Consider the following 26503-nt stretch of genomic DNA (forward strand, 5'->3'; position numbering starts at 1 on the left):
TGTTGGGTCCCTTAGAAATCACTGGTCCAGTGATTGAGGCTAGCTCTTTCTAAGGGACCCAACAGAATAGGTGTTTTCCCTCATCTTAGAATGGAAACAGATTCAGTTTCTGAAACGTCGTGTTTTTTCTTAGTTATCTTAAAAACCAGGACGATGGATAAAGTCCGAAAACCCAATATCTCTGAGTGTTCTCACTTTTCAGTTATTTAAAAATTTCTACATCACGCAAAATATGAAAGAAGGGGTTTTTTAACTAGTGGTATATTATTTGCAATACTGTTCCTCATTCATAGTTTTAATGCTACATATGACTGAAAATCATTTCAACAGCAGTCTCCATATCTAGTTCAATATAAGATGGTTATACTATGATTCCTGAATATTCTCAAATTCAATATCTGTGCTTGATCTCCCACCAACACACTTCATGAATCTCAGCTTACAACCCATACGAGTACATGCTACACCACAGGCTACCTGAGTCCATGCCTTGCTGTTACACTGTCAAGACCTCAAGAAGTGTAGCATCTATTAATATTTTTTTTTTGCACAAATTCCTCCCAGATGAAAAATAAACTATGTTAATAGTGTAAATGGAAGAGTAAAAGATAAATAAGAGAAAGCCTCATGAAAGGAATAAAGTTTTGGTAACTGTATGGAGGATGCCAGGGATGAGTCATTTCAGTACATAAAGTGCTGGGCTGCACTATTTGTAGCAATAGTGGTCTTCTTGAATGTAACACCATGTAGTCTGGTAGATGGTTACCAATGTTTCGAAGGTAGCTGGTCTGGAAGACAAAAGTAATAGGTTTCTCCAAAATGTCTGTATCCATTTACCAGACTGCATGGTGTTACATCCTGGAAGATCAATATATTAATACTCACCACTGAAAGCTTAAACTCTTATGTAATGAAACAGACTGATCAGATAGCTGGAAAAGTATGATGCAGAGGTAATGTGATGTAGGAATGTTGACAGACATACCATAAAAACAAGGCTGCCAACCAGTCAAATTGCTATTTCCAAAGTAAAGCAATGACTTTTAAAAGCCATTTAGCTGAACTGATGTTTCCATAGTTTCATAGTTCAATGCATATAGATGTGAAGTACATAGCCCAAAGTTAGCTTCAGAAGAAACATAAGAGCCATTATTGTGAATGCAACATGACTATATATGAAGAAAATGACGCTTGTCTTGCCTGACCGCAATTTTTTCCAGAAACAATTTTACAAGTTTGTGAATATTTTTTTGCATACAGTCCTTCTTGAGAAGCTAAGAGTCATACAGATGGTCAGTACTTTCCCCCCTCTTACAGAATCTGAAGGTTCATTACCATGTTTATAAGAATCTATTACCAGTTCCTGCCCTGAAATAGATTCAGCCTCTAACATCATGGACTATTTCTTCAAGATCCATTTTAATACCACCCTTCAACTATAATTTTGTCTATGACTATGGCTCTCCCTTTAGGCTTCCTGACTAAAATTTAATGTGCATGTCTTTCATGTGTGCTGCATACCCAGTCCATCTTACTTTCCCTGATCCATTCACCCTAATACTACATGCAAGAGATTACAAATTATGAATTTTCTTACTAGGAAATTTTATCCACTCTTCTGTTACTTTCTCCATCTTACATTTAAAATACCAATGTACAAGTTCATGTAAGTTCATTTATATCATGTGACAGTGTTTATTTGTGCATAACTTCCTTTGGGTATTTTTAAATCAATACAGCAGTTAGCAGTAATTTTTGCATAAGCCCTATTTAGTGACACCTTTGCTTAATGTAAAAAAAATCTCCTTAAGATCCTTTAAACAGAGATTTCATTGTAGCTCAAATGGATATACTTACTTTTTATACTTTATTTAATGATGCTGCCAGTATCTCAGGCTACAGAGCATCAAATGAAAAGATGATTAATGAATAATGGCTTATTAAGGATGTGGAAGGAAAAGAGAATGACATAATTTGAGGCGCCATGATGGAATTTGTTTGAAGGGACTGTAGAAAATCGTGAAAAATCTCAGCCAGTACTGACATTCTCCAAGTCAAGATTTGAAGCTGAGGCCTCCCAAATATGAAAGAGAAGTGCTACCATTCACTCATGATCAGTACCTCTGATGCAGAAAGCAGCAAATGCACAAAGAATTATAAGGAGGAAACCTTATGGAAGATTAATATGACAATGGAAAGGTAAAATCAATATAATTGTAACAAAGAGACTGTTGGGAAATATATACAAAATATGTCAACCACAAGATATATCATAATGTTATATTTTAGCGTCCTGTTGCACTGATTTTCATCCATTATATGTATACAGTGGCTGTCCTGTAGTGCACACAATTTCACCTGTCAACACTCAGAGCTCAGAAGGGAACACACATCACAAGACGCGGTTTACATAGAAAATAAGAAAAACGACCCCGTAGTGAATGAACCACATACAAGTTTTAATTAAGACAAATAAGATGAATTATCTTAACAAGTTTTAGCGAGTGTAAATTTATCATAGTTGACAAATACAGACTTTTTAAATGGTTTGCGAAAACATATGAGGGCAAGCAATGCAATAGATTGACGTAGTTGGGACACCTGATGATGGCACTGTGTTGCCAAAACATGTTGTGAAGTGACAGGTGAAATTGTTTGCACTACAGGACGGCCACTGTATACATATAATAGATATATCATCACCAACACTGTATCAGTAGGGAAGTATAATAAATTTTAAATTTATTCAAAGTCTGTAAACTTGTTCAAGATGATAAAACCTTAATGAATGGCAAAAAATCCTGAAAAGCATACAAATTAGAGATACAATTACAATTTTTACACTGTCAGCAACTGTCCAATTTCTTACACACTTCTTATTTACTTTCATTATCAACAGTTTCTATACATAAAGCACAGACTCGATGAATATCTTATATTGAGCTCAGATCTGTCAGTCCATACCATACTTTGCTTTGATGAAACAGCCACTGGATAACAGAAAAATTATGCTGCTATTCCCAGTTAGTGGAATATTTATTTAACATCCCAAAACTTCACACAATCCCTTATCTGGTACTGAAATTTATATGGTGCAATTTCAAATTAGTTCAGCACTACTACTTTCCTTCCACTTTGAGTAAAATTTTCTTCTGTTTAATGTTCAAATGCTTTGTTCATAAGGTATTTCAAAACCTCTTACAAAAGGATGCTTAACACTTTGCATGTTTTGGCAATTTATGCATATATCTATCATCTCATTACTTTTCATTCAACTTAACTGCAGACTTAGTGCTTCAGATTTAAAGGAAACACAGCAACTTCCTCTCCCATTAACCGAATAACAGTGTGGTTATCAAGGAATTGGGATGCTATGAAAGAAGATATGGTAGACAGTGTGTGAGCTTTCTTTCTAAACCATTTACCACACATATAAAAACTTTGTAAGTAATTTAATGAAATATTTTATGAAATGACAGCTGAATCTTTTATATTTAGTATGTGCTAATTAGAAAGCGAAGTATAAAACTGTACCGAAATATTTAAATTTGAACCAGAGGCAATTTGGCAATTAAAATTCAAGGTTTGTCAATATATTCTATTACAACCAAATCTACAGTTAATTCTTGTTACATGCAGTGATAAGGCATGACACTTAACATGCTTTACTGTTTTAAGAAATAGGATATATAATAATATTCTTATCCTTTATACAAACAAAATTTTAAACTCAAGTGCAATATTAAATCTCTATACTTACATTGTTCTTTCTTCTTTGAAATTCCAAATCTTCATTTAATTTACTAATCTCAGTCTTGTATGTATTGATTTCAGAATTAAGCTTCTCTACAAGAGAATCTTTCTGCTTCAATTCATCACTCAACTTCTCCAACAACAGATCTTTCTGCTCCACTCTGTAAAAATCATACTTCATTTAAATATATGTACAGAGACACGAATTAAGACAAAAAAAATACTGTTCTGAATACTTTATTTCATGGTCCATTAGAAGTAAACAAAATTAATAGAAAAGCCACTTATTTTTTTACACATGTTGACATTCTGGGGGCAGGGGGAGACTAGTACTCTGAACCTCATAACTCGTGTGGAATTCTGTTGATACATTTCATGTTCCTTACTACTCCCGCACACAGTTGTCTGTTCAAAAAGTTTTGGGACTTTTGAAATAGTGCACCAACTTGACGTCTTAACAATGTCAGGTAAGTTGTGCTGCTTAGTGGCGTGCTTTCTAATTATCATCCTTTCTGTCATGTCATCCTCCTTTGGTTAGTCATCACCCTACAGTTATTTGCTGATACGTGTTTGTAGAGTGTGTCTTGCAATTTTCGAGATGGCTGATATTCATGTGCATCATATTAACATTGAATTTTGTTTCAAACTAGGGAAAACGCTCATGGAGACTTATGAAATGATGAAAAACGTTTATGGTGATCAGTGCATGAATTGTACACATATTTATGAATGGCTTAGGAGGACAGTCAGCAGTCAATACATGATGAGCTGTTCTTGGGATGGCCCACAACTTCCAACATAGGATCAAAGAGACAGTTGCAGTGCCACCTGTAAGGAGCTTTTGGATTGCACTAGCGAGGATGAACATTTTCTGAAAAGAATTATAACTGGTCATGATACATGGGTTTATGGATACAATGTGGAAATGAAAATGCAGTCTTCACAATGGGTTGGAAAAAATTCACCAAGACCAAAAAAGGAGCACTGGGTCGGGTAGACTGTGAAAGTCATACTGACAGTTTTTTTAACATTGAGGGTGTTGTGCAACATGAATTGTTATGTCAGGAGCAAACAGTGAATCGTTGGTATTATCTCAAAGTGCTGAAATGTCCAAGAGAAAATGATCTCAGTTGTGGAGGAACAACTCCTGGTCCCTCCAACATGACAATGTGCCAGCTCATGCATTGCTATCGATCCATGACTTTTTGGCCAACATGAACACAACTGTGCTTCCTCAGCCACCCTACTCACCTGTCCTCGCTCCAGCAGACTTTTTCTTATTTCTCAAACTGAAATCCCCTTTGAAAGGATGATGATTTCAGACAATTAAAAAAATTACAGAAAATTCATAGGCGGAGCTATGTGCTATAGTTTTTTATAACAAATTTAATATCAAATTACAATAAGAGATTACAGTGTTGAGCCGTGCTAAGCTTTAGCTTGCTCACGATGATGTCATCATCTTTCCTGTGACGGATTCCATCCCCACTATGCGGTATCCTGACATCAGTCACGTGGTCCCAGGTACCCTCTTGTGAAGGGGAGACTTGTGCAGTGCGGTCTTTTAGACCAAGTCGACTTGGAAGGTTGTTTACTAGCCAGCAGGTTTGTGGCGGAAAATATTGGTTTCGGCTGGGGCTGCTCTAAATTCCCTCTGGTGTTATCTGCTGGCCGGTAAGGACTGCCTGCGGTCGCAAGCCGTTGCATGAACGCTTGCGACGCGCGTATTAAATTTTGGTTTGGGGTTTTATTTTGTCTCAGAATTTAGACTTGCATTTGTATGGCCTGATATTTCTAGCATCGACACAAGGGGTGCCGACGCGAAATTGGTTGTCTGTTTTTTTTTGGGTCAAAGTGTCTTTTTTGTTATTTATGTACTGTATATTTTGTTATTAAAATTGTATTTGTTTTATCTTAGCCACTGAACTGAGTGTAGCTTCCTCCTCCTTGCTTGGATACCCCATCTCCATCTAGGGGAGCGTGGGAACTGACAATAGAGCCAGTAACGATTGCGCGGTGCCCTTCCTCTTCGTGATAATAATATAACTAGTAGAAAAGAGGAGAGGAAGACGAAGGGCGCGGTGCAGTGTATTTAGGTTCAAACGCATGCCACATTTCCAACATGAAACACTGATTCAAACACTGGACAGCATTTCCATAGCTCATGTAGAGAGGCACTGGTACCTCCTTAGTAAATCACCTATCATGTGCAAGAATATATTACCCAATCAGAGTGACCAACTAGACATAGTCATTTCAATGGAGCTGTTTATGGGGGGGGGAGATAAATAAATAAAAAACAAACAGAAACAAAATTACTTACAAAGAAGATAAATGTTATCATTTTGGGAGACATGAGTAGACATGCAGCATGTCTGAATCCAAGACACAGAGAGGTACATTATGACGGAGTTTTACTCTATTCATTCTAAATTCTGGGGAAATGATTACCATATTACTCACATGCTAGCTTGCTGTGACATATCATCCTCAGCAGCTGCTCGCTTTTCTTCAGGGTACTGAACGTCTCCATTTTCTCGACCCTCAGCTGCTGGCCTTTCAGTCATCGCTGTGACTTGTGCTGCAAGTGACTCATTCTCCTCTCGCAGCTGCTGGGCCTCCTCTTCAAGCTGCGAAAACGAAGACATTTGGGATAGCAGATGCTCATTCTCTTCTTGCAAGTGCTGGACCTCTAGATGCAGATCTTTCATTGTGGAAACCTGAGCTAACAGATGTTCATTCTCTGATATCAAACGGCTGACTTCAATCTTTGCTTCATTGTAGCTGGCACATTTTTCTTTCAGAGTTTCCACTTCTTTAAGTAAACTCGCAGATTCATATTGTACTTCTGCTTCACGTTGCCTGGCACTAGCAATATGATGTTCTAATTCAGCATCTTTTCGACACAGCTCCTCCTAGAATGAAAAAGATTAATATTAGAATGCACAGGCATCAAGTCTGTATCATATGAAATGGGACCCCCACTTATGCTCCTTGATTCAACATTCTGCTTCATTTAATGTTCAACTTCTGTGATCCCAAATCAATAATTCAATGTTAAATTTCAAACATTTAAGATTCTCCACAGTTTTGTGTTCAAATCCACTGCTTCCCAAAGAAACCTTAAATGGAGTTTTCACCATATATATATATATAGACAGAAACAGTTAAATATTACATGGCCACTCATACTGTTTTAAAACATATAAAGTACATTTTTTTTTTATTGCTAGTGGGGTGGGACTAAGTCCCTTGTACTGCGGCCACTTCTGGCCTATTGTACCAGCCTCAGATGATAGGCGAGGGTGATCGTGGAGCATTTGGTGGAATGAAGATTGGCAGGGGAAACCGAAGTACTCAGAGAAAGCCTGCACCAGCGCCACTCTGTCCATCACAAATTCAACTTGACCAGACCTGGGATCGAACCCAGGCTGCCGCGGTGGGAAGCCAGCAACTAACCGCTTGAGCTATGGCGTGGCATATAAATTCACTCCATACTTTCAAAGTTCTGATCCAGGTTGGTGTTTTGTAACTATGGGTCATAAACACAGTCCATGCGCTGCAAAGATTTTGAACTCAGTTGTGTATCTATGCATTTAAGAAGAGTTTAAAAATCCGGCCGTAACAGATATATATAATTCAGCCTAGTTTTGTCATCTCTTAGGCCTGTGATGACACTCTTTGTTATTAACCTACTTCCCAAAAGGCGACTTATGCAATCTCCTTCTTGTGTCTGTGTGTTGCCCCCCCCCAACACTGTTAGATAACAGGGTATCCCCTTTGATGAGAGGTGGGATCGGCCTTTCAGTGTAGGTGCTCTGAGCACAGCAGCAGACCTCCTCCTCCTTTCTCTCAGCCAGACACTGACTACTGTCCATGTTGAATGTCTACATATTACAGCGGATCAGACTAAGGAGAGAACATTAAATGTAACACCCAAAAGACAGATAAGCCAGATATTGCTAGCCAACAGCAGTAAACATATTACTACCATGATAAATGATACAAACTCCGTCCTAAGTGCAAACAATATATATTATATGTCCTTGATCTTGTTCTTTCTACACTACATGTTTCGGCCTCTATCGACCATCATCAGGTGTATACTCTTAACGTTGCTGCCACACTGAACCCAGTCTAAAATTTAACATTTAAAAACACAATGTCACATTCTTCGTATTATCAACATCTACATCGTTGATATGTGTCTGGTATGTAGATTATGTTGCACACGTCAAATTTGATATTCTTGTAGTAGCACTCTAAAAATCTTTAGTTATGATGTTTAAAACCTTTTAAAATTTTCTCTAAATTTAAAATTAAAATTTAAAATTCTTAGGGTTACTCGCCCTATGTCTAAGTGCTGGAGCGGCTAGTTCTTGTTTTCACACTGTACAGGTGTTATTTAATGTAGTCTTCTTGTGTGGGTGCCGCTGCTTGTCTGTACTACGTGTCTACGTGTTTTTAAATGTTAAATTTTAGACTGGGTTCAGTGTGGCAGCAACGTTAAGAGTATACACCTGATGATGGCCGATAGAGGCCGAAACATGTAGTGTAGAAAGAACAAGATCAAGGACATATAATATATATTGTTTGCACTTAGGACGGAGTTTGTATCATTTATCGTGTAGAGTGCAACAGGATGCTTAAATATAATATTATATTACTACCATTCTTATAGACAGTGGCTTTTGTATTATTGTGTATGCGTAGGCAAGCCCAAATGTTTTTAATCCTACTGTCCTTATTAAAAAACAGAAGTAAGCTTATGAGATCACTTCGCTGTGTGTCTGTGTATCCTCCCCAATCATTGCTAGGCAACGGCTTGGTAAACATGTCCCCACACTAACTAAATGTTTTTAATCCTACTGTCCTTATTAAAAAACAGAAGTAAGCTTATGAGATCACTTCGCTGTGTGTCTGTGTATCCTCCCCAATCATTGCTAGGCAACGGCTTGGTAAACATGTCCCCACACTAACTAAATGTTTTTAATCCTACTGTCCTTATTAAAAAACAGAAGTAAGCTTATGAGATCACTTCGCTGTGTGTCTGTGTATCCTCCCCAATCATTGCTAGGCAACGGCTTGGTAAACATGTCCCCACACTAACGAATACATACACGTTCATGATGGGTATCTGTACCAACCGTCTTGCAGTGCACACAATTTCACCTTTCTCTTCACTACATGTTTTGGCTCTGATGTGTCATCTTCAGGTGTGGTTTTATTTATGTCAAGCCATTGCATATTAGTGCCGAAACATGTAGTGAAGAGAAAGGTGAAATTGTGTGCACTGTAAGACGGTTGGTACAAATACACATCATGAACATGAATCAGTGCAACAGGACGCTAAAATATAACACAATACATACATAACAATAGAAGAATTGTTGGATGCATCATTCTATGTTCATTGTGTGTCATATCAAAGGAATGTGTGCGATTAGTCCTCCCAAGAACTTTTTGTTAAATTTCTGTAGCCCTAATATATTTCAAGTTTCTCTGTATTATGTAAATACTAAGATTTTATAGAATAATCTTTAGTCTGCAAGCAAACTATACCAAACCGAGCAACTGCCGCTTGTTGGTGAAGTTAGTGCCAACTTTAGCAGATAGAGGGTGTCGCACGGTCAGTGCAACAAATCCCCATGGCAGTTAATTTCAGTTTATAGACTGGAGCTGCTATTTCCTTGAAACAGCTTCTCAATTATCCTCAGGAGGCTGAGTGGACCCCGTTTAAGACCCACCACTTCTCAGAAAATCTGGTGGTGCCAGGAATCAAACCCAGACCTCTGGATCTGTAGCCAGGAACTCTGACCACTAGACCAGAGAGGAGGTCTTTTATATAAATACTTTATTTATCACTCTTGCTATTTGTTACTAGTTTCTAATATATTGTAAATCTACTAAATTTTCTGTCAATAAGGAAAACATGACACAATATGAGGAATAATGTGAACATAATTTATGCATACACATTAACATACAGCTGTAAAATAACATACAAGCTGCACAAGATTCTGAACTTTATTTCATGTACCAACAAGTGGAGAGATCTGAGAAGCATCATTCACGTCATACAAGTGTAACAGCATTTGCCATGACATAATTTGGAAATTCTTATTAATGAAGCAAATAAGTATGTTATTAATTGGCAGAGTGCAATTGAAAATCAGTGCAGATCACATTACCAAGGGCTTAACACAACTAACACAGCTGGCAGGGGGCTCAAGGCTATGATGTCAACACTGCATTGAACTGTTTCATAGTTATCACACAGATACATATTTGCATTCATCTTTGCTGGCTGCCTTTCTATGTGAAAAGCAACCTGACAGTATAATGTGCGTAATTTTGTTATCACTCTGTATTATCTTATGTGAGAACTCTCAGCACATGCTGTACTGTATAGTAGCATCAAGGAGTTTGTAACAACAGGGATATCTGTGATATTTGTGACACAACACTGACATGATTTCAGACATTGAAAAAAGTAGCAACAAGACTCTTATAAACCTATTATAATATGACATGAAATTGAATCCTCCTTAATCTCAGAAATTTAAGATATGAAATATGACTTCATGACATTACCATGCATATACAAAGTGTTTTGCAGCTTTAAACAATATAAGGAAGCATTCTGTGTGTTAAATGTACATTATTTATTGACCTTAATTAACCTTATCAGTTTCTGTTTTCCTAATTTAAGCGTAGTCTTGTGTAACACACAATGAAAGACAGTAACTACAAACTGTGCAAACATTTTCCCCAATTTATTCTTTTAAAAAATGGAATTATGAAGGATGATAAATTAAGAAAGTGACATTTCACGTCATATGAAACTCACAAAATTAAGAAAGTTTCTATGTAGCATTACTTACTTCATTCTGCCTTACAAATTCTTGGGCTCGATCAGAAGACTCTTTTAAATGAGCGGCTTGAGATTCAAGATGTCGAATCTGATTCTCAAGGTGAGAGATCTGTTCTCTGAGGACCTTGTTCTCTCCTTCTCGTCCCATCTGCCCTTCTCTCAGTTTCTGCAGATCAGCTCTTAGTGATGCACTGATATTTTCCTGCTCTTGTAGCTTCCCATGAAGTTGACCAATCTGCGAGTTGAAAGCTGCTTCAGCCTGAAATTCAAAATATATTTAAATATTTGGAATATTAACTGACAAGTTATAAAGGAAAATACCTTTACAGTTATTATTATTATTATTAGAGGGGGTGGGTTTCCCCATGCACCACGACTAATAGTCTATTGTACATCCCCCTTTGATATTCTACCAGTCACCATGCCCTTCCGGTACTGGTGCTCGCTATCAGCCCCATCCTGCCAGCGAGGTTGGCCACCTCTCTGGCAGTGGTCCCCGATACTTCCTCATCTACTGGAGGAATTGGAAACTACTTGGGTGGGAAACTTCGCCTAATTTTGCTCAGAGGTCTCCTAGAGACATGAGGATCTTTTACATGCTGTAAATCTATGGCACGGGACACACGTCTTGAAGTTCCTCCTGGAGGACTTGTTCCCTGAATTTTTCTGCCCTTAAAAATTCCATGACCTCCGATGGGTTTGAACCTGCATACCTTGAGTCATGAGGTGGGAACGTTACCCCTAGACTACGGAGGCCGCTTTACCTTTACAGGTACTTAAAAAACCATGATACAACATGCATATGATCATCACACTTTACATAACTGTTCTCCCAGCCACCACTAGCAGTGCTGCCCATCATCCCTCCTTCATGCTAGTGTCTTTACAGTTGTAGCGATCTGTGATTACAGTGGAGGCTAGTTGGATTTGTGATCATTTTACAGTACATCCAAAATATTTCACCTATCAATTCACTACATCACCTAAGAAGACTGTCATATGAGAAATAAAGCATGAATGTGTTGCTTTGACTTTGAAACAGAAAATTAAAATATGTAAAAGACTAGAAAAGGGTAAAAACTGGATTTCTGTAAGCTCTTCTCATGGAACTGAAAGTCACACAACCTGAATATCGCATTCCCCAAACATGACAGATAAGGGGGAGTTTACTGTATACAGGTTTAGGTACAACATACCCACAGAGGGAAGGGTAGGTCCTTGTGCATCATGTGGGCCAATAGGGACAGCAGGCATTTTTATTCACTGTATCATTTACTAAACAGATTCTGTCTTTACCTCCTGATGTGTCTCATTGAGATGAGCAATATGAAGTTCCAGCTGCTGTCGCTGGTTGTGCAACTCCTGCTCCAGCACTCCCTGAGCCTGACCCTCTTCCTCCTGCAGTTTTCTGAGCAGCAGGTGATCCTCACTCATCTGAGCTTGCAGCTATAATGAATACCACGGCATCATAAACATCCATATTAAAGAAAATTTTGTGACAGCGATCACTTCAAAGAGGCTAGAACAAACCAATTATCATATACTGTTCACAGGTGAAGCACATGCACTAACTTATCAGTGCAATATGTTCCATAACCAAGTTATAAACGAGCAGTTTTGTTAAAATACAACACATCATGTAACTGTATAAGGGTAAAAGTGCCCTGTGCTTAGTAAACATGTCTGCCATGTTGACACAGCATACCATTATGTTCCACATGACCCACTAGGAAGCGCACAATAGAAACCGATTCTGATAAGACTCGGTGAGTGCTGTAGTGAGAAGCTCAATCTGTTATTTAGTGAGAGCAACATAATTACTCCTAGTTACGATTTATAGGTCAATAAATCCAATTACCAATACAAACCTCATGTCTAGTCACTAACATGCGACAATGTCTAAAGCTTACTGTTGTATGCTATACTGTTAGAAAACTTATACAGTGGAACCTCGCTTAACGAGCATAATTCGTTCCAGAATCTTACTCATAATGCGAAACGCTCGTTAAGTGAAACAATTTTTCCCGCATAAATTAATGTAAAATACGATAATGTGTTCCATGCCGAAAAAAATACTCAAAAAATTTTATGTATAACGTTTATTCAAAGAAAATTATATATACATTGTTAGGGAGCGTGAATTATCTTCATCTTTTCTTCTATGCGGAATGAACCAACCTAGAATGGGAATTTGATTTGCGGGGGACACACACACACACACACACACACACATAAAAATCGTCATCATCATCAACAAATCGAAATAATTACTTTATTATTTATGATACATATCCACCTGGATCTGTCTAATCCAGTTAAACAGGAACACAATGTATTTACAAACAAAACAAACTCTGTGGCCTGTAGCCCGCAAGCGAACTATACTGATTGAGTGACTGACGCTTGTTGGTGAAGTTGGTGCCAACATGTATTATAAGGAAAAAATAATTTTCAATGTAAAACAGAGAAGAGACTTGCATGGAAACTGAGAACATGGGCAGACTGTCTCACCTGCTGATACTGTTGCGTGAGGGCTTGTTTCTCAGCCACATGAGACTCAAGAGCATGCTGAAGCCTTGCAGCTAACGACTGAATTTCATTCTGTTTTGTCACCAGTGATTCCTCAAGCTGTCGGCAACTGTGCGTGAGACGCGAGCGTTCCGAGTTCAGTTCACTGCGCAATTCCTTCAGTTTGCTCTGCAGAGATTGTCCTGCTTCCTGCTCTTCCTGCAGAGCTTTCTCCTTTTCTGCCAGCTGTTTTTTCAATTTCACTACTGGATCTTGACGACCCTGACACACAAAATTAATCACTGAACACAGGAGAACGGTTACTATAACTACTGTAAACTCCTGTCCAATGCAGATTTTCCTGTATATATGCAAACACAAATGTGAACAATTATTTCCCACATGCTGTCTGCCTTGGCCATGGACCTGAAACACTGTAATTCAGGCACCCTAATGTCAAGGTAATATTTTTATCTCCAATACCACACTTGTCCTGGACGCTACAAACCAGTTAGTTATCAAGACATTTAAACCTCATTACACTTGAAATGTCTATGGGTATGCAATCTATGACATAGCCTTTGATGCTTTTGATAACTTAAAGTTGTATACATAGGAACATTCATCTATGCATTTATAAAAAATCTATGTATCTAAGACAAAATGGGAGATTTTATGTGGCCAGATTCATGTAGTCCCATTTAAAACATATGGTACTGATTATGTCTAACACAGATTTACCTATACACCATTCTCGAGAAACATACCTCCCCTACTGGGTGGGCTTTAATTGTATTTATGTGGTATGTTTATCAAATAAAATGTAAAAGGTAAAACTGTCCCTGTACTTAACTAATTAAGCACTAAGCCATGAAGGAGTATTGGGGAGTGGTTGTATAGATCCACATTTTCTTGACCTCAGCACTAGATGGAGGTGCATGGTCAGCTTCATGCCCCGGTCACTTTACCCTCGGAGAAACACCTCCTGGTACCCACTGGATAGGAAGTTGGTTGGACCCCAGAGCCAGTCTGGACAATGTGGAGAAGATAAACATTCTTGATCCTACTGGGACTCAAACTCCGACCCCTTGGTTGTCCAGCCCATAGCCAGTCGCTATACCAACTACGCTATCCTGGCTCCCTCTGTTTATTAAATACTAACTGTCCTCAGGTTTACATTGCCTCAGCATTAAACTAGATTTTAATTTCATATAGGAGGAAGTATGCATATAGATTAAAGCAGTTAATATCAATTTGTAATGTTGTGGTTAGTTCAACATCAATGCACAGAGGTGAAGCAATCAGTTAATTGATCTGTGAGGCAAACTACTATGTAATCTAATTTTAATACACAATTAAATACCGAAGACATTATACACACAACACAAAGCAAATGTCATCATGATTGTTGTACCTGGGGAATGCACACATCATGTTTCAAGATCTCTGACACGACTAAACACATAACTGAAACATGTAATAATAGTCCAAAATATCAGAGACAATGAAATAAACACTGTACATCTCTACACTGGCTACAATAATAATGTAAAGAAATTAAGGTCTCTAATTAATCCACAGTGGATAATGTTCATCTCATACTTTGACATCGGTTTCTTAATTACCTTGTAAAGTAAGTACAGCAAATTGTGACATGTACTTACAAGATCTGGACCAGTATAAGTAAAAGTAAAGGTATCCCTGTAACAGGCCGTGAAGGCCCATAGGGTTGTGAGACGTTGAGGGTCCCATATTATCTAGACAATCAGCTTAAAGATGGTGGTAAGGTTGTCACCCTTACGCGCCCGCCATGCTTTACTCCCCAGGAAAAATATTTAATTAATTCATGGTACTCAATTCTGTTGGAGGCGGAGTTGACCCCAGGGCTGGAAGGATTAGGTCAACTGATTAAAATCCAGTGACCTCATTGGGACTTGAACCCACGACCTTCCGGCTTGTAGCACTGTGCCTCAACCAACTATGCTACCGCGTGCCCTGGACCAGTATAAAGATTTTGGATTATCACATTACTGTTAAAGTCTTTCTATAGTAAGTATTTTGAATAGTAATAAAACAGAAGAGCCACTTATTTCTCTACTCCAGTTCCATATTTTAAGAAAACTGGATACTTGGAATCAGAAATAATAATAAAATGAAACGGACATATTTCTAAATCCTTCATCTGTCATTATCTGATATACATATAAAACATAGCTGGTGGCTATACTTATTTAGTTGTAAATGTATTTTATACATACAGAGATACCTACACATGTAAAATACTTGATACATGTATCAAGTTGAAAGTACAATCCATCATCTTTTCTGACTAACAAAGAAAACTTCAAAAATATGCTTTGCAGGATATCAATCATAGTTGTCAGTTGACAAGTACACAACGTATACTCGTATAAGACAAATACAAATTTCTAACCTCAATCCATTCTGAATTGTCCACAGCAGAACCCTGTTGTTTATTGAGTAGAAGATCAATCAAAATTTGGATCTCTGACCAAGATAGTTCAGCTTTACCAACCAAAGGCATCAGAAGACTAACATTTACGCCCTCACGATCTCCACCTGCAATATACAAATGTCAAATTATTACTGTCAGTAAGCATGTTACACAAAACTAAATAAGACCGAAGTGTCCATCCAGTCCTCTATTACACTCCATACCTTGGAGACTAATGAGTGTGTGTAAGTGCAAATATGAAAGTTGGTGTTTGGAAGGAAGGCTAGGATGAATTGTTGCTTTTACTGTAACATGTATGGATTCGAGTCCAAGATAGTTTCTTTTCCTATTCCTTCGCTCATAAGAACAGAACTGGAACCATGATTACAATGAGTGTTTTTCCATAGTAACCATGGTAATGATATGTGTTTTGAAAGTTACAAAAATGACGTGCGACTCCAAGAGCCTGAGGATGTTAAATGTACGTAACCTTAATGAGCAACAAAACTTGTTTCTAAAACTGAAGTGCAGATCTTTCTGCATGGGCATGCTAGCTACTTTCATAAACTGATGCAGTGAATCAGTACAGCATTTTTGAAGCCAGGTACACCTCACTATACTTTGTCCATAATGACTGCGGACAGAAGATCTTGGTAGGTAACGACAATAACCCTGGCCTTCTATTGGATGACAAGTGGATGTGCAACAAGGTGACAAGAAGTCAGGAAATCAGTAGGTAATAAAGTACCCATATAGTGATAAAGTTTATGTAAATGTCTAGTATCATGAGGACAATGACTGATGCTCAGTTCTGATGCATATCATTCAGAATTTCACATCTCCTTTGCTCATGGTGCTTCACGAGTGTATGTGTGTGTGCGTCTAATGATAAGGTCACAGATGAATGATGAATTAACTTGTGTGGGTTCTAGAAGGAAGTGGTACTGGCCTAATTAGGGTACTATCCTGGAATTTGCCTTGAGGGACTGCGGGAAAACCATGAAGAACTTAGGACAGTCAGCGTCCTGGCAAACATTCAAACCGGGCAGCTCTTGGATAGACGAATTTATGAAGACTGTGCTTTAAGTACTGTCAGTACATAGCACACAAATATTCCTCTGTGTGTACCCCATACTTACTTACTTACTTACTCACTCATGAAGCTGAGGTCGGTTTTATGGAACCCAAAGTTTAATTACTGTATTCACAAGAGCCATATCCTGAGCCAGATCAATCCAATCCATCCCATCCCATCCTAGTGTGTACCCCACACCATATGAAAACACGATGTAACGTTCAAGTAGCAGGGAACATGATCAGAGAATGAGGAAGCTGCCAAAAGCAGGCAATGTTTGAGGGCCACTGTGAAAAGTATATGTACCACGTATATTTTATACAGGATCATTCTGTGATAGCATTGTGTTCATTTTTTAATTGTGAAATATAAACAAATTATTGCACATGATTTCGGATAAGACACAGGTTACAGCATGGATGACCAACAAGCAGTTTCTACGATAGTATTGTTGAGTCTCCAACACTGCATTATCACGTTCAGAATGTCTTAAATGATCTTCCTCAGTTTCTTCTAGCAACTACAAGGATAATATCTTAGTATAGGATCCTCCTATGTCTTTACCTACAGGATCTCACGGCGCGCTATGAAATGTCGTCAGTTAATAAACGGCCTTAAAATAACCGAGTAATAAATTACCATTCATTATCTACAATAACTTGTCACGCTTCGAGTTTAGTAATTCTGTTCTAAGCTGTTTCAACGTGCAGGTCAACATCTTGCCGGAATAGCAAAGGGCACAAACTTTGGTTACTAAGGGGCATATTTCTGTAGCAACTAGGCCCCCCCGGATTACATCTCCAGCGAGAGGGTATGGAAAGAAAAATATGGTATGAAATGCCGATAATGACGAGCGTTTTCGTAAACGAAGCAGATTAAATGTAACTACAGCAAAGAAATATATATCTGAACGCGAACAACACTTTGCGTTATTTGTCACGTGTTTGGGATGAACCGGTTGTGAAGGTCGGCGCAGCCACCGCGATGTGGGGTAAAGGACGGCGAAAGGGCAACGGGCAACGAACCAACTGATGCGGTGATGAGATGAACGCCATGTGATCCACATCACATCATTCTCGCGCCAACCCAACAGCTGTTTTAATCTAAATGCTATCCTAGTACGAAAATTACTGCAAGAAGAAACATGATCACATCTACAGATTATTTTGGGGGTGGGGGGAATTCCCAGTCTCTAATTCTGTTGAGCTTGGTTATTCTTGAGAAGTTAACAGCCGCTTAGCGAAATTTATGGAAACCGGAGGTACACTGTCGTGTTCACAACAGCCACAACATTTATATTCAACTACAAAAAAAAAAAAACCTCCGTGGCCTGTAGCCCGCAAGCGACCTATACCGACCGAGCGACCGCCGCTTGTCGGCGAAGTTAGTGCCAACTTTTGTGGATAGAGGGTGTCACGTGGTCAGCGCAACGAATCCCCACCCATGGCCGTTAATTTCGGTTTTCTGTCACTGTTAAATACTTGAGCGTTCGAAAAGAAAAGTTGCATAAATACAATTATTTATTATCTTTGCCATGTCTGGAGTCTGTCCGTCGAACCGTCTATCCGCACAAAACAACCCGATAACCGGTGACTGGTATTTTCACAAAATTTGTAACAGTAAACTTAAAAAAAAAGTAAAGGTATCCCTGTAACAGGCCGTGGAGGCCCATAGTGTTGTGAGATGTTGAGGCTCCCACATTTTCTAGACAATCGGCTCAAAGATGTCGGCAAGGTTGTCAGCCCTACGAGCCGGCCGCCCTTTACCCCCAAGAACATTCCTGGTACTCATTTCTGTTAGAGGCTGAGTCGACCCCAGGGCCATAGTACGGCTGGAAGGACTAGGTAAATTGAAAAAATCCAATTACCTCATCGGGATTTGATCCCGCGACCTTCCGGCTTGTAGCACAGTGCCCCTTCACAAAATTTGTACCATTTTCAATTCTGGAGAGAACCGGTGAAAATAACGGGAACTCTGCACGACGACCTAAATACATCTCTGGCAGCATTTCGAGTGTAACTCGTTGAATACTTATCGGAGAAAAAAATATTTAGGCCAGAAGTTGTGGAGAAACATAGAATATTTTTCTCATGTCTTGCGCTTTTCGAGATAACTGAATAAAACTGAACGAACTCGCCAAAATCCTCATGCTATGCGTACATTTCCCAACGTGTAATTGTACTGTGTCATGGCAGCTCAGTCAGTAAAGTGACACTACGGACTACAAGACTGGCGTCTGATTTCCCACAGGAAGACGGAGTTCTGTTTGTCAGTGTATGCAGATAAGCATAGCGTGCCAGGGGCAATTTCCTAGGAGGTAATGCGGCCGGAGCATGGACCTGACCACTCAACTACATCCAGCAGTAAGGCTACAAGTGCACAGAGCTTCTTTGCAGATGGTATAGTGGTGGACTGGACGGCCACGGTTCGATTACCGGAAGGGGTAAGAGATTTTTCTCTTCTCCATACCGTCCATACAGATGCTGAGACCCACCCAGCCTCCTATCCAATGGGTGTCACGAGCTCCTTTCCCGGGGACGAAGCGGCCAGGACGTGACGCTTACCACCCACCTCCATCTAGAACCGAGGTCAAGAATGATGGAGCTATCTCCACTAAATCATGCGTCAATTTTAGTAGCCCACTTCCATTACGTTCTGTTGATAGGCGCCATATTAGTGACCATGGCAGGGTTTATTTTCTATTTACACGATTAACAATAAACCCCAAGAAGTTAAAAGTCCAATTTTCTGTAACACTGCTCGGACCTCATTTGACATTTTCCCCTCATTTCGAAGGATTGCTTCAGATATGTCTGCAGTTATTTCTGTGAAGTTTTACACGGGATTGAACCCTGCTACATGCAACCTTTGCTCTTTTAATATATGAGGCTATTAGCTTTCCACTTACACGAGGATGCAGTAACACGTGGCTATTAAAATATTATAAAATAAGCGAAGCAACAGTGCAAGTTACACAGCCTATCACTAAATTCTATGATACTAACAATCACATAGAATATAATTAGTAGTAATTAATATCGTGGAAAAAGGGTACATTAAGGAAGAAATAGCACGTATTTATGACTAAGACAAAAATACAGTTCTCTGCTACGACTATGTCAACTAATTTAATATACCAATTTGAGACGGTAGCCGAGCGGTCTAAGGCATGCACTGTCTTCGCTCGCTCGGAAGCCGGGATCGTGGGTTCGAATCCCACTCAGGGCATGGATGTTTGCGTGCGTTTTTCTGTGTTTGTCTGTAGGTAGAGGCCTTGCGACGAGCTGATCACTCGCCCAAGGAGTCCTACCGAATGTGTAAGATCGAGAACGGAGTTCATGGAGGTAGGCCTAGGCCGACTGGGGCTGTACTGCCAAGGATTTTTTTTGAGACGGTACACCCTCCGCCAGTGCCCAATCGTGCTATGACTTTTCAGACAGAAACTATGCTAAGTGCCCCGTTGGATTGTACCCTCATCGTGATAACGCGCTTTCCACACTTTTAACGAAGCGACTTTCGGCCAAAGAAATTAATACTAACGTTAGAAGTATGTGTGAGACTTTGTTAAAAGTAAAGCCACCACTGTTAACAGACCGTGGAGGCCCACACGGTTGAGATGTCCAGGTTGCCACATTTTACAGAAAATCGGCTCACAGACGGCGATGAGGTTAGCCTTACGCGCCGGCCGCCTTTTGCCCCAGGAGATTCCTGGTAATCATTTTTGTTAGAGGCTGAGTCGACCCCAGCGCCATAGTGCGGCTGGAAGGATTAGGTCAATTGGAAAACTCGATCTCATCGACAATCGAACCCGCGACCTACCGGCTTGTAGCATAATGCCTCAACCACTTACGCTACCACGTGCCCCGTGAGACTTGGTTACGTATTATAAACTAAAACTATCCTTCAAAGTGGAATGGAATGTTGTCATCATTTCTGTTTACTCTTACTGGATTATTTGATGTTTCATTCAGAATGACCTGAAGACATTGTATCAACGTGCCCAAGCATGGCTGAGGCGGTGGAACGCGTACACGGTATTAGTATAAAGTACAAAGTCGACGAGGCCCACTTTAAATAAGAACACACTCACTTTGCTATTATCCTACAATCTCTCCAGCATTGTAAACTTTCCGAGAAGAATTCAAAATAATTCCATATCAGCAACTGATAATATTTTCATCGATAGTTCAAAACTAGATACGTATAATCTTATAACGCTCTCGATTTCCTTGGATTACTTACAGACAGTACACTTTCTTGGAAATTACATATTCAGCAGGTACTACATATCCTAAGTGCATCTGGTTATGCGCTCAGGTCTATTAAACCTTACATGTCTCAAGAAGTAATGAAAATGGTTTATTGTGCCTACTTCACTCTACTATGTCATCTGGAAAAATATTCTGGGGAAACTCTACCGATAGCAATAAAATCTTCAAAACGGTAAAAAGGGCCATTAGAATTATCACGGGAAGCAAGAATAGAGATTCTTGCACATAATTATTTTAAATCTTAAAAATATTACCGTTATTTGTGGCAGATAACAGAAGCATATAGAATTTAAATTCTAACATACATAACATAAATACGAGGCAAAACTCAACTTCCGCCAACATTCATCAACTCTATATCAAAAAGTAGTTTACCTTCGGCATGATAGTGTTCTATAGCCTCCCTTTAAGTCTCAAAAAAGCAACTTAAAAGAGCATAGAAACGTTACTTACTACTCACTCCTTCTACTCCATAGATGAATATTTCAATGTAAATAAAAAGTATTTTTTTATTGCTAGTGGAGTGGGACTAAGTCCCTTGTACTGCGGCCATTTCTGGCCTATTGTACCAGCCCCAGATGAGAGGTGAGGGTGATTGTGGAGCAATTGGTGGAATGAAGATTGGCAGGGGAAACCGAAGCACTCGGAGAAAACCTACCCCAGCGCCACTTTGTCCACCACAAATCCCACTTGACCAGACCCGGGATCGAACCCGGGCCGCCACGATGGGAAGCCAGCGACTAACCGCTTGAGCTATGGCGCGGCCAAATAAACAGTAACTAGTATCAATTCTACGATAAACTGTATTCCCAAGTATGTAACTATCATTTTGCTTATTTGCAGACTGTGCTGTATGTTATCTATTTGTTTCCCTTGGCACTACAGCCCCAGTGGGCCTAGGCCTACCTCCACGAACTTCTCCGTTCACTTCGGTTTTTCTAAATCTTACACGTTCGGTAGGACTCCTTGGGCGGGTGATCAGCTCGTCGCAAGGCCTCTCTACCTGTACACAAACACATAAAAACGCACACACACAAACTAAACATCCATGCCCTGAGTATGATTCGAACCCACGATCCCGGCTTCCGAGCGAGCGAAGACAGTGCATGCCTTAGACCGCTCGGCTACCGTGACCGTATCTAATTAGCATGGAACTATTAATACTGTATATCCTTTTTAAGTTTTCAAGCAAAACTATTATTGTACAGATATTATTTATTTGTTGTACTTGACTTGCTCCACATCCTATGGTGTCAACTTGTACTTGGATTCAAGTAACGTAAATAAATCCAAATTCAAACGGTTAGTGACAATATTAAATACTTCCATCTACAGAATAGGTTCGATTATTTTTTGTACACGTAATACTGTGATTCGCGATGGATACATCTAGAGTTAAATGTGAGAACACCATTTCTTCCGTAACTGCCTCGTGTTAGGAATGCGAAACGTATTTCAGCGTCACTCGGAGGTAACGTGGAGGAAGAAGATTAAGTAGTTAAGAAATTATCTGGGGTGGTACGTCATCCAGGAAGCACATACCAAGTATGTTCCATGCACTAGGTCGTGAGTCACGGATGGGTGAAACAAACATGGTTCATCGAACACGACTATGTCGTGAAATGAACATATTTGCTTGTAGGGACCATAGTACAGATACTGTTCTGATGTTTACTGAATCAGTTGGTGAAGTAAATAAGAATTAAGAGTCCGAAAAGCAATTTTCCTATCAGAACCCGAGCTATGTTATCATTTTACAAATACGCGCTACAGAGGAATTGTCACACATGATAAACTGTTTGAAGATGATAATTCTTGTACACTTTTAACTCTCCTTGTGTAGAGGAATGTTTGCGGGTACCAACCTATATTCAGAAGACATAAGGCTAAATCAACTACTTGTAAACACAACACAAACTGAAACCAAATACGAATAAATGAAAATACGAATGTATTTTCATGGCAACTCTGGGAAGTCATGTGAATTAGTGAAAAGCGTACTGAAGCCTGGAGACTAACCACAATACCAAATGCAGGTCGTTACTGAAGTGAAGTTTCGGAGCTGAAACATACGGACGGACTAAAACTACCTCCCATTTATCTGATAATTTGTTGCACTTTGCGCAAAAACGCATGAAAACTATCCATAAAAAATTATCATACTGGCATACTCTTTCTTATCCACCACATTTATCTGGCTTCAATCGTGTCCGTGACAGAAGTACTCTATAGATGATTAAACTGGGATATCCTGTCTCGTGACCCAGAAATGTAGTACGGACCACGACCCAAGCAGATACAGAATTATGAGCATTTAAATGCTACCTTGTGTAAGCATGGAACTGGTGCATAACAGACAAGCTAATTTAACACTGTGACATTTTTACTCAAAGAGAGAATTGTGAAGCCATGGAAACAGCCACTGCTAGGTAATTGCTATGTAACAGGCAACAATGGAGTAGCTGTTGGAAGAGGTATTTTATACGCGGTCCCAGCCAACAGTGATATGCAACGAGCAGGAGGTTGGTGTGAGATGGCAGCCAGCCTGCGAGGACGCGAGCCCAGGAGCAGGGGAACTCACACTTTTGGAAGATGTTCCAAAGCAGCGCAGTGAAGACTGCGCCTGAGAATATTAGTCTTTGTGTGACAGTGATTTGTGAAGTGTAGTCACGAGCTGTATAAGTGTCCAGCAAATCCAATTACCAATTCAAACCGTCTATCGTCACTTAACAAGTGACAATTGGTGTAGGAAGCGGCATTGGATTGACTGACCGATTGTATTGAGTTGTTGGGCTTCGTGAATTGTGCACCGTCAAATTTGAATCAAACTGCTGGATAATCACAGCGGATTTCGAAAGTCTGGCAGTTATCATAAAAAAGAACTGAGCTGAAATGAAAGCCCACTTCGAAAAGACCAACGCCGGTCAAGACCGGATGTCGGCCGAGATGGATGCATTTCAAGAGATGAAAGCTACCCATGAGGAATTGAAGGCCATATTGGAGACCTATCTAGAAAAGATGGAGGAAAATTCGGAAGAAATGAAGTCCGTAGCGGAAATTCACGCGAAACTCTATGCCAATAGCCTAGTAGGATCTTCACTTCGCTTACTCGCAGACCAGTAACATCAACCAACAAAATACAGCTTTCAAGAAGCTCTTCTAAATAAGATTTTTTCAAACGGTGAATCAGTACGGCTGCAGCCCAACCTACCCGCAGAGTTATTATTACCTAAAACCAAGGCGTGAAGCACTCTACCGGCGCAGTGTGTTGCCATAAACAATTTCAATTTTAGTGTACTGCACAACAACTGCTGGGGAATGGGTTGAAGATCGGCCAAGGCAGGAACAGCAAAGCTGCTTTCTAATTAACTGTTCCTGCGAGTCTAAAAAAAATCGTCCAGGAAGCATTCGATTTACTGTATATGTGACTATGATACATCGGGATATGCATTTCTGAAACTTGCTATTAGTACGGATTTTCAAGGGGGAAAAAAAAAGATATTCCTGGGTGAACTCGTCGGTAAAGCTGAAGGAATCGACTTTATCACCACATCAGTTTGCTGGTATAAAATGAAGAACCGAGAATAGACCCGTACTTTGAGCTGATTCTCCATATCCCTGCAAGGTAACGAGTTCGGGCACGTGGCAGTTGTTATGACGACTCATTAGCGAGTCTGCTTGCTGGCAGGTGCGAGAATTCCCATCGGTTCTACAATACGTGTATTCTAAACAGCAGCGCCAATTATATTTTTGATGCGTGCGCATCCTAGGCGTTGTCTTGATGAAATAGCATTTATTTTCTTACGCTACTGTATGGAAAGGCAGTATATTATGTAACCGTCCCTTTTCCTTTCTTTGTACTTGTGTGCCGGCTCCGGTAGATCACTTAACTCCTCTCAGGTTCGTGTCACGGTAATAACTGAGGCAACCTGTAGCTGCACCCCTCAAGCCAGTCCACTGCGCCAAATCAACACAATTCCACTGCCCACAAATTACAACTTCCTTCGCAAGCACGGAGTAATATGGCCCTTCAATATTATCAAATTTTAACGATCCAAGATAGAATGATGAATTTAGAGAAACAGGAGAAGTGCGGACCAATCACGTCTGACTCCGATTAATTCAAAGCGCCAAGTCCCAAGGACAAGTGTCTTGCGTGAGCGTCGCTTCATCCCCAAGAAAGATCTGAATTGACAGCCTCTCTCGCAGACAAAAATTTGTCTCCAAATGGCTGATTTTATGTAGCCAAAGTCATCATGCAAACAGCACAAGCCAGTCACATAACGACTTTTGATAATACGTGTAAAGCCGTTCCCAAGATCTAGAACTCGGAACCCCACACGTGAAAGCGGCTGTACTATGAATTTAGGGTTCAGCTACACCCTTCCGAAGACATTTTATGACGGCTACCCATGTCAGCGCAATCGGTATAGCGACTGGATGAATGACAGAGGAGTTAGAGTTCGAGTCCCGGTGGGTTCAAGAATTTTCACCTTTCTATGTCGTCCAGACCGGCTCTGGGGTCCACCCAAACTTTTATCCAATGGATACAACGGGCTCTTTTCCCAGGGGGGAAACGCCTTCATGGCGTAGTGCTTAACTCAGTTTAAGTACAGGGATAATTTTACCTTTTACCTTCTAACTTTTACGCATGTCAACAAAAATTGAACTAAAATCTTCGGAAAACTACAGACTTGCCTCTCGTGGAGACCTTGTCACTTTCCGGTAATTCAAACTGAGTAAACAAAAACAAGGCAGTTGCTTTCTGTCCAGATATGCAAAACAAGGCATAATAAATCGGTCTCGCCAATAAACCAGTCACCCTTACGAAATGGCTGAAGAGGGCGACAGCGTTCACGGAGAACCGTAACAGGTTTTGACTGTCACAGTTATTAACATTAGCGAATGGACATCGAGAAATATTTCACTTAAAAGAACACTACTTTACTAAATTCTACAAATAACTGAGTGAAATATCGACTTCAGAATTCAGTAAAGGGATGAGTGGATGTGTGCTCTAACGGAGCGAACATATTTTTCAAACCCGTTACTCATGATTTTGCATAACTCCATGGCTTTAATGCCCATTTCTTACAAAATTAATAACAGAGCATACAGTAAGAGTTATTTTTCCTTCTGATAATTTGTATACCACAATGAAATGTTATGTTCTATACTAACAACGAGCTCCTGATTTCCTTTTTGATTAACAATTTTGAAATATTTCAATTTGGGTTTCATGTACGACTAAAATACGGGTACGCACCAGAATTAAATTAATGACTTTTAGNCACAGGTATTCCTAACCCGCTCAATATAAGTTCTAGAAATGTTATTCACATGGAACAAAAACCTATTACGTACTAAAGTACGTGCTACGACTCTGAGTTATCAGTGAAGGAGACGGCTTCGATGTCCTTTCTTATATCAGCCATTTCAGAAAACACTATATAATTATGATAATGTTACCGTGTCCTTCCTTCAACGCGTATGTCTTACTTGAAGTGCTTTCAATGTAACCAACACAATTTCTATTCCTCAATTTCTTAGTATTATTCTGTCCACTA

General features: G+C 39.7%; 1 protein-coding gene across 1 annotated transcript in view; it reads right to left on the minus strand.

Annotated features, from left to right (window-relative positions):
* LOC111872313 (kinectin) overlaps window positions 1-26503 on the minus strand; it is a 79013-nt gene that overhangs the window by 27381 nt on the left and 25129 nt on the right. Inside the window, exons 5-10 of the mRNA XM_033754643.1 lie at window positions 15570-15715; window positions 13139-13417; window positions 11924-12073; window positions 10638-10886; window positions 6217-6668; window positions 3761-3914 (exon numbers count right to left, since the gene is read on the minus strand). Of these exons, the coding sequence (XP_033610534.1) occupies window positions 3761-3914; window positions 6217-6668; window positions 10638-10886; window positions 11924-12073; window positions 13139-13417; window positions 15570-15715 (1430 nt within the window). The remainder of the gene's footprint in view (window positions 1-3760; window positions 3915-6216; window positions 6669-10637; window positions 10887-11923; window positions 12074-13138; window positions 13418-15569; window positions 15716-26503) is intronic.

Source organism: Cryptotermes secundus, unplaced genomic scaffold, assembly GCF_002891405.2.
Source record: "Cryptotermes secundus unplaced genomic scaffold, Csec_1.0 scaffold55, whole genome shotgun sequence".
NCBI classification, from domain to species: domain Eukaryota; kingdom Metazoa; phylum Arthropoda; class Insecta; order Blattodea; family Kalotermitidae; genus Cryptotermes; species Cryptotermes secundus.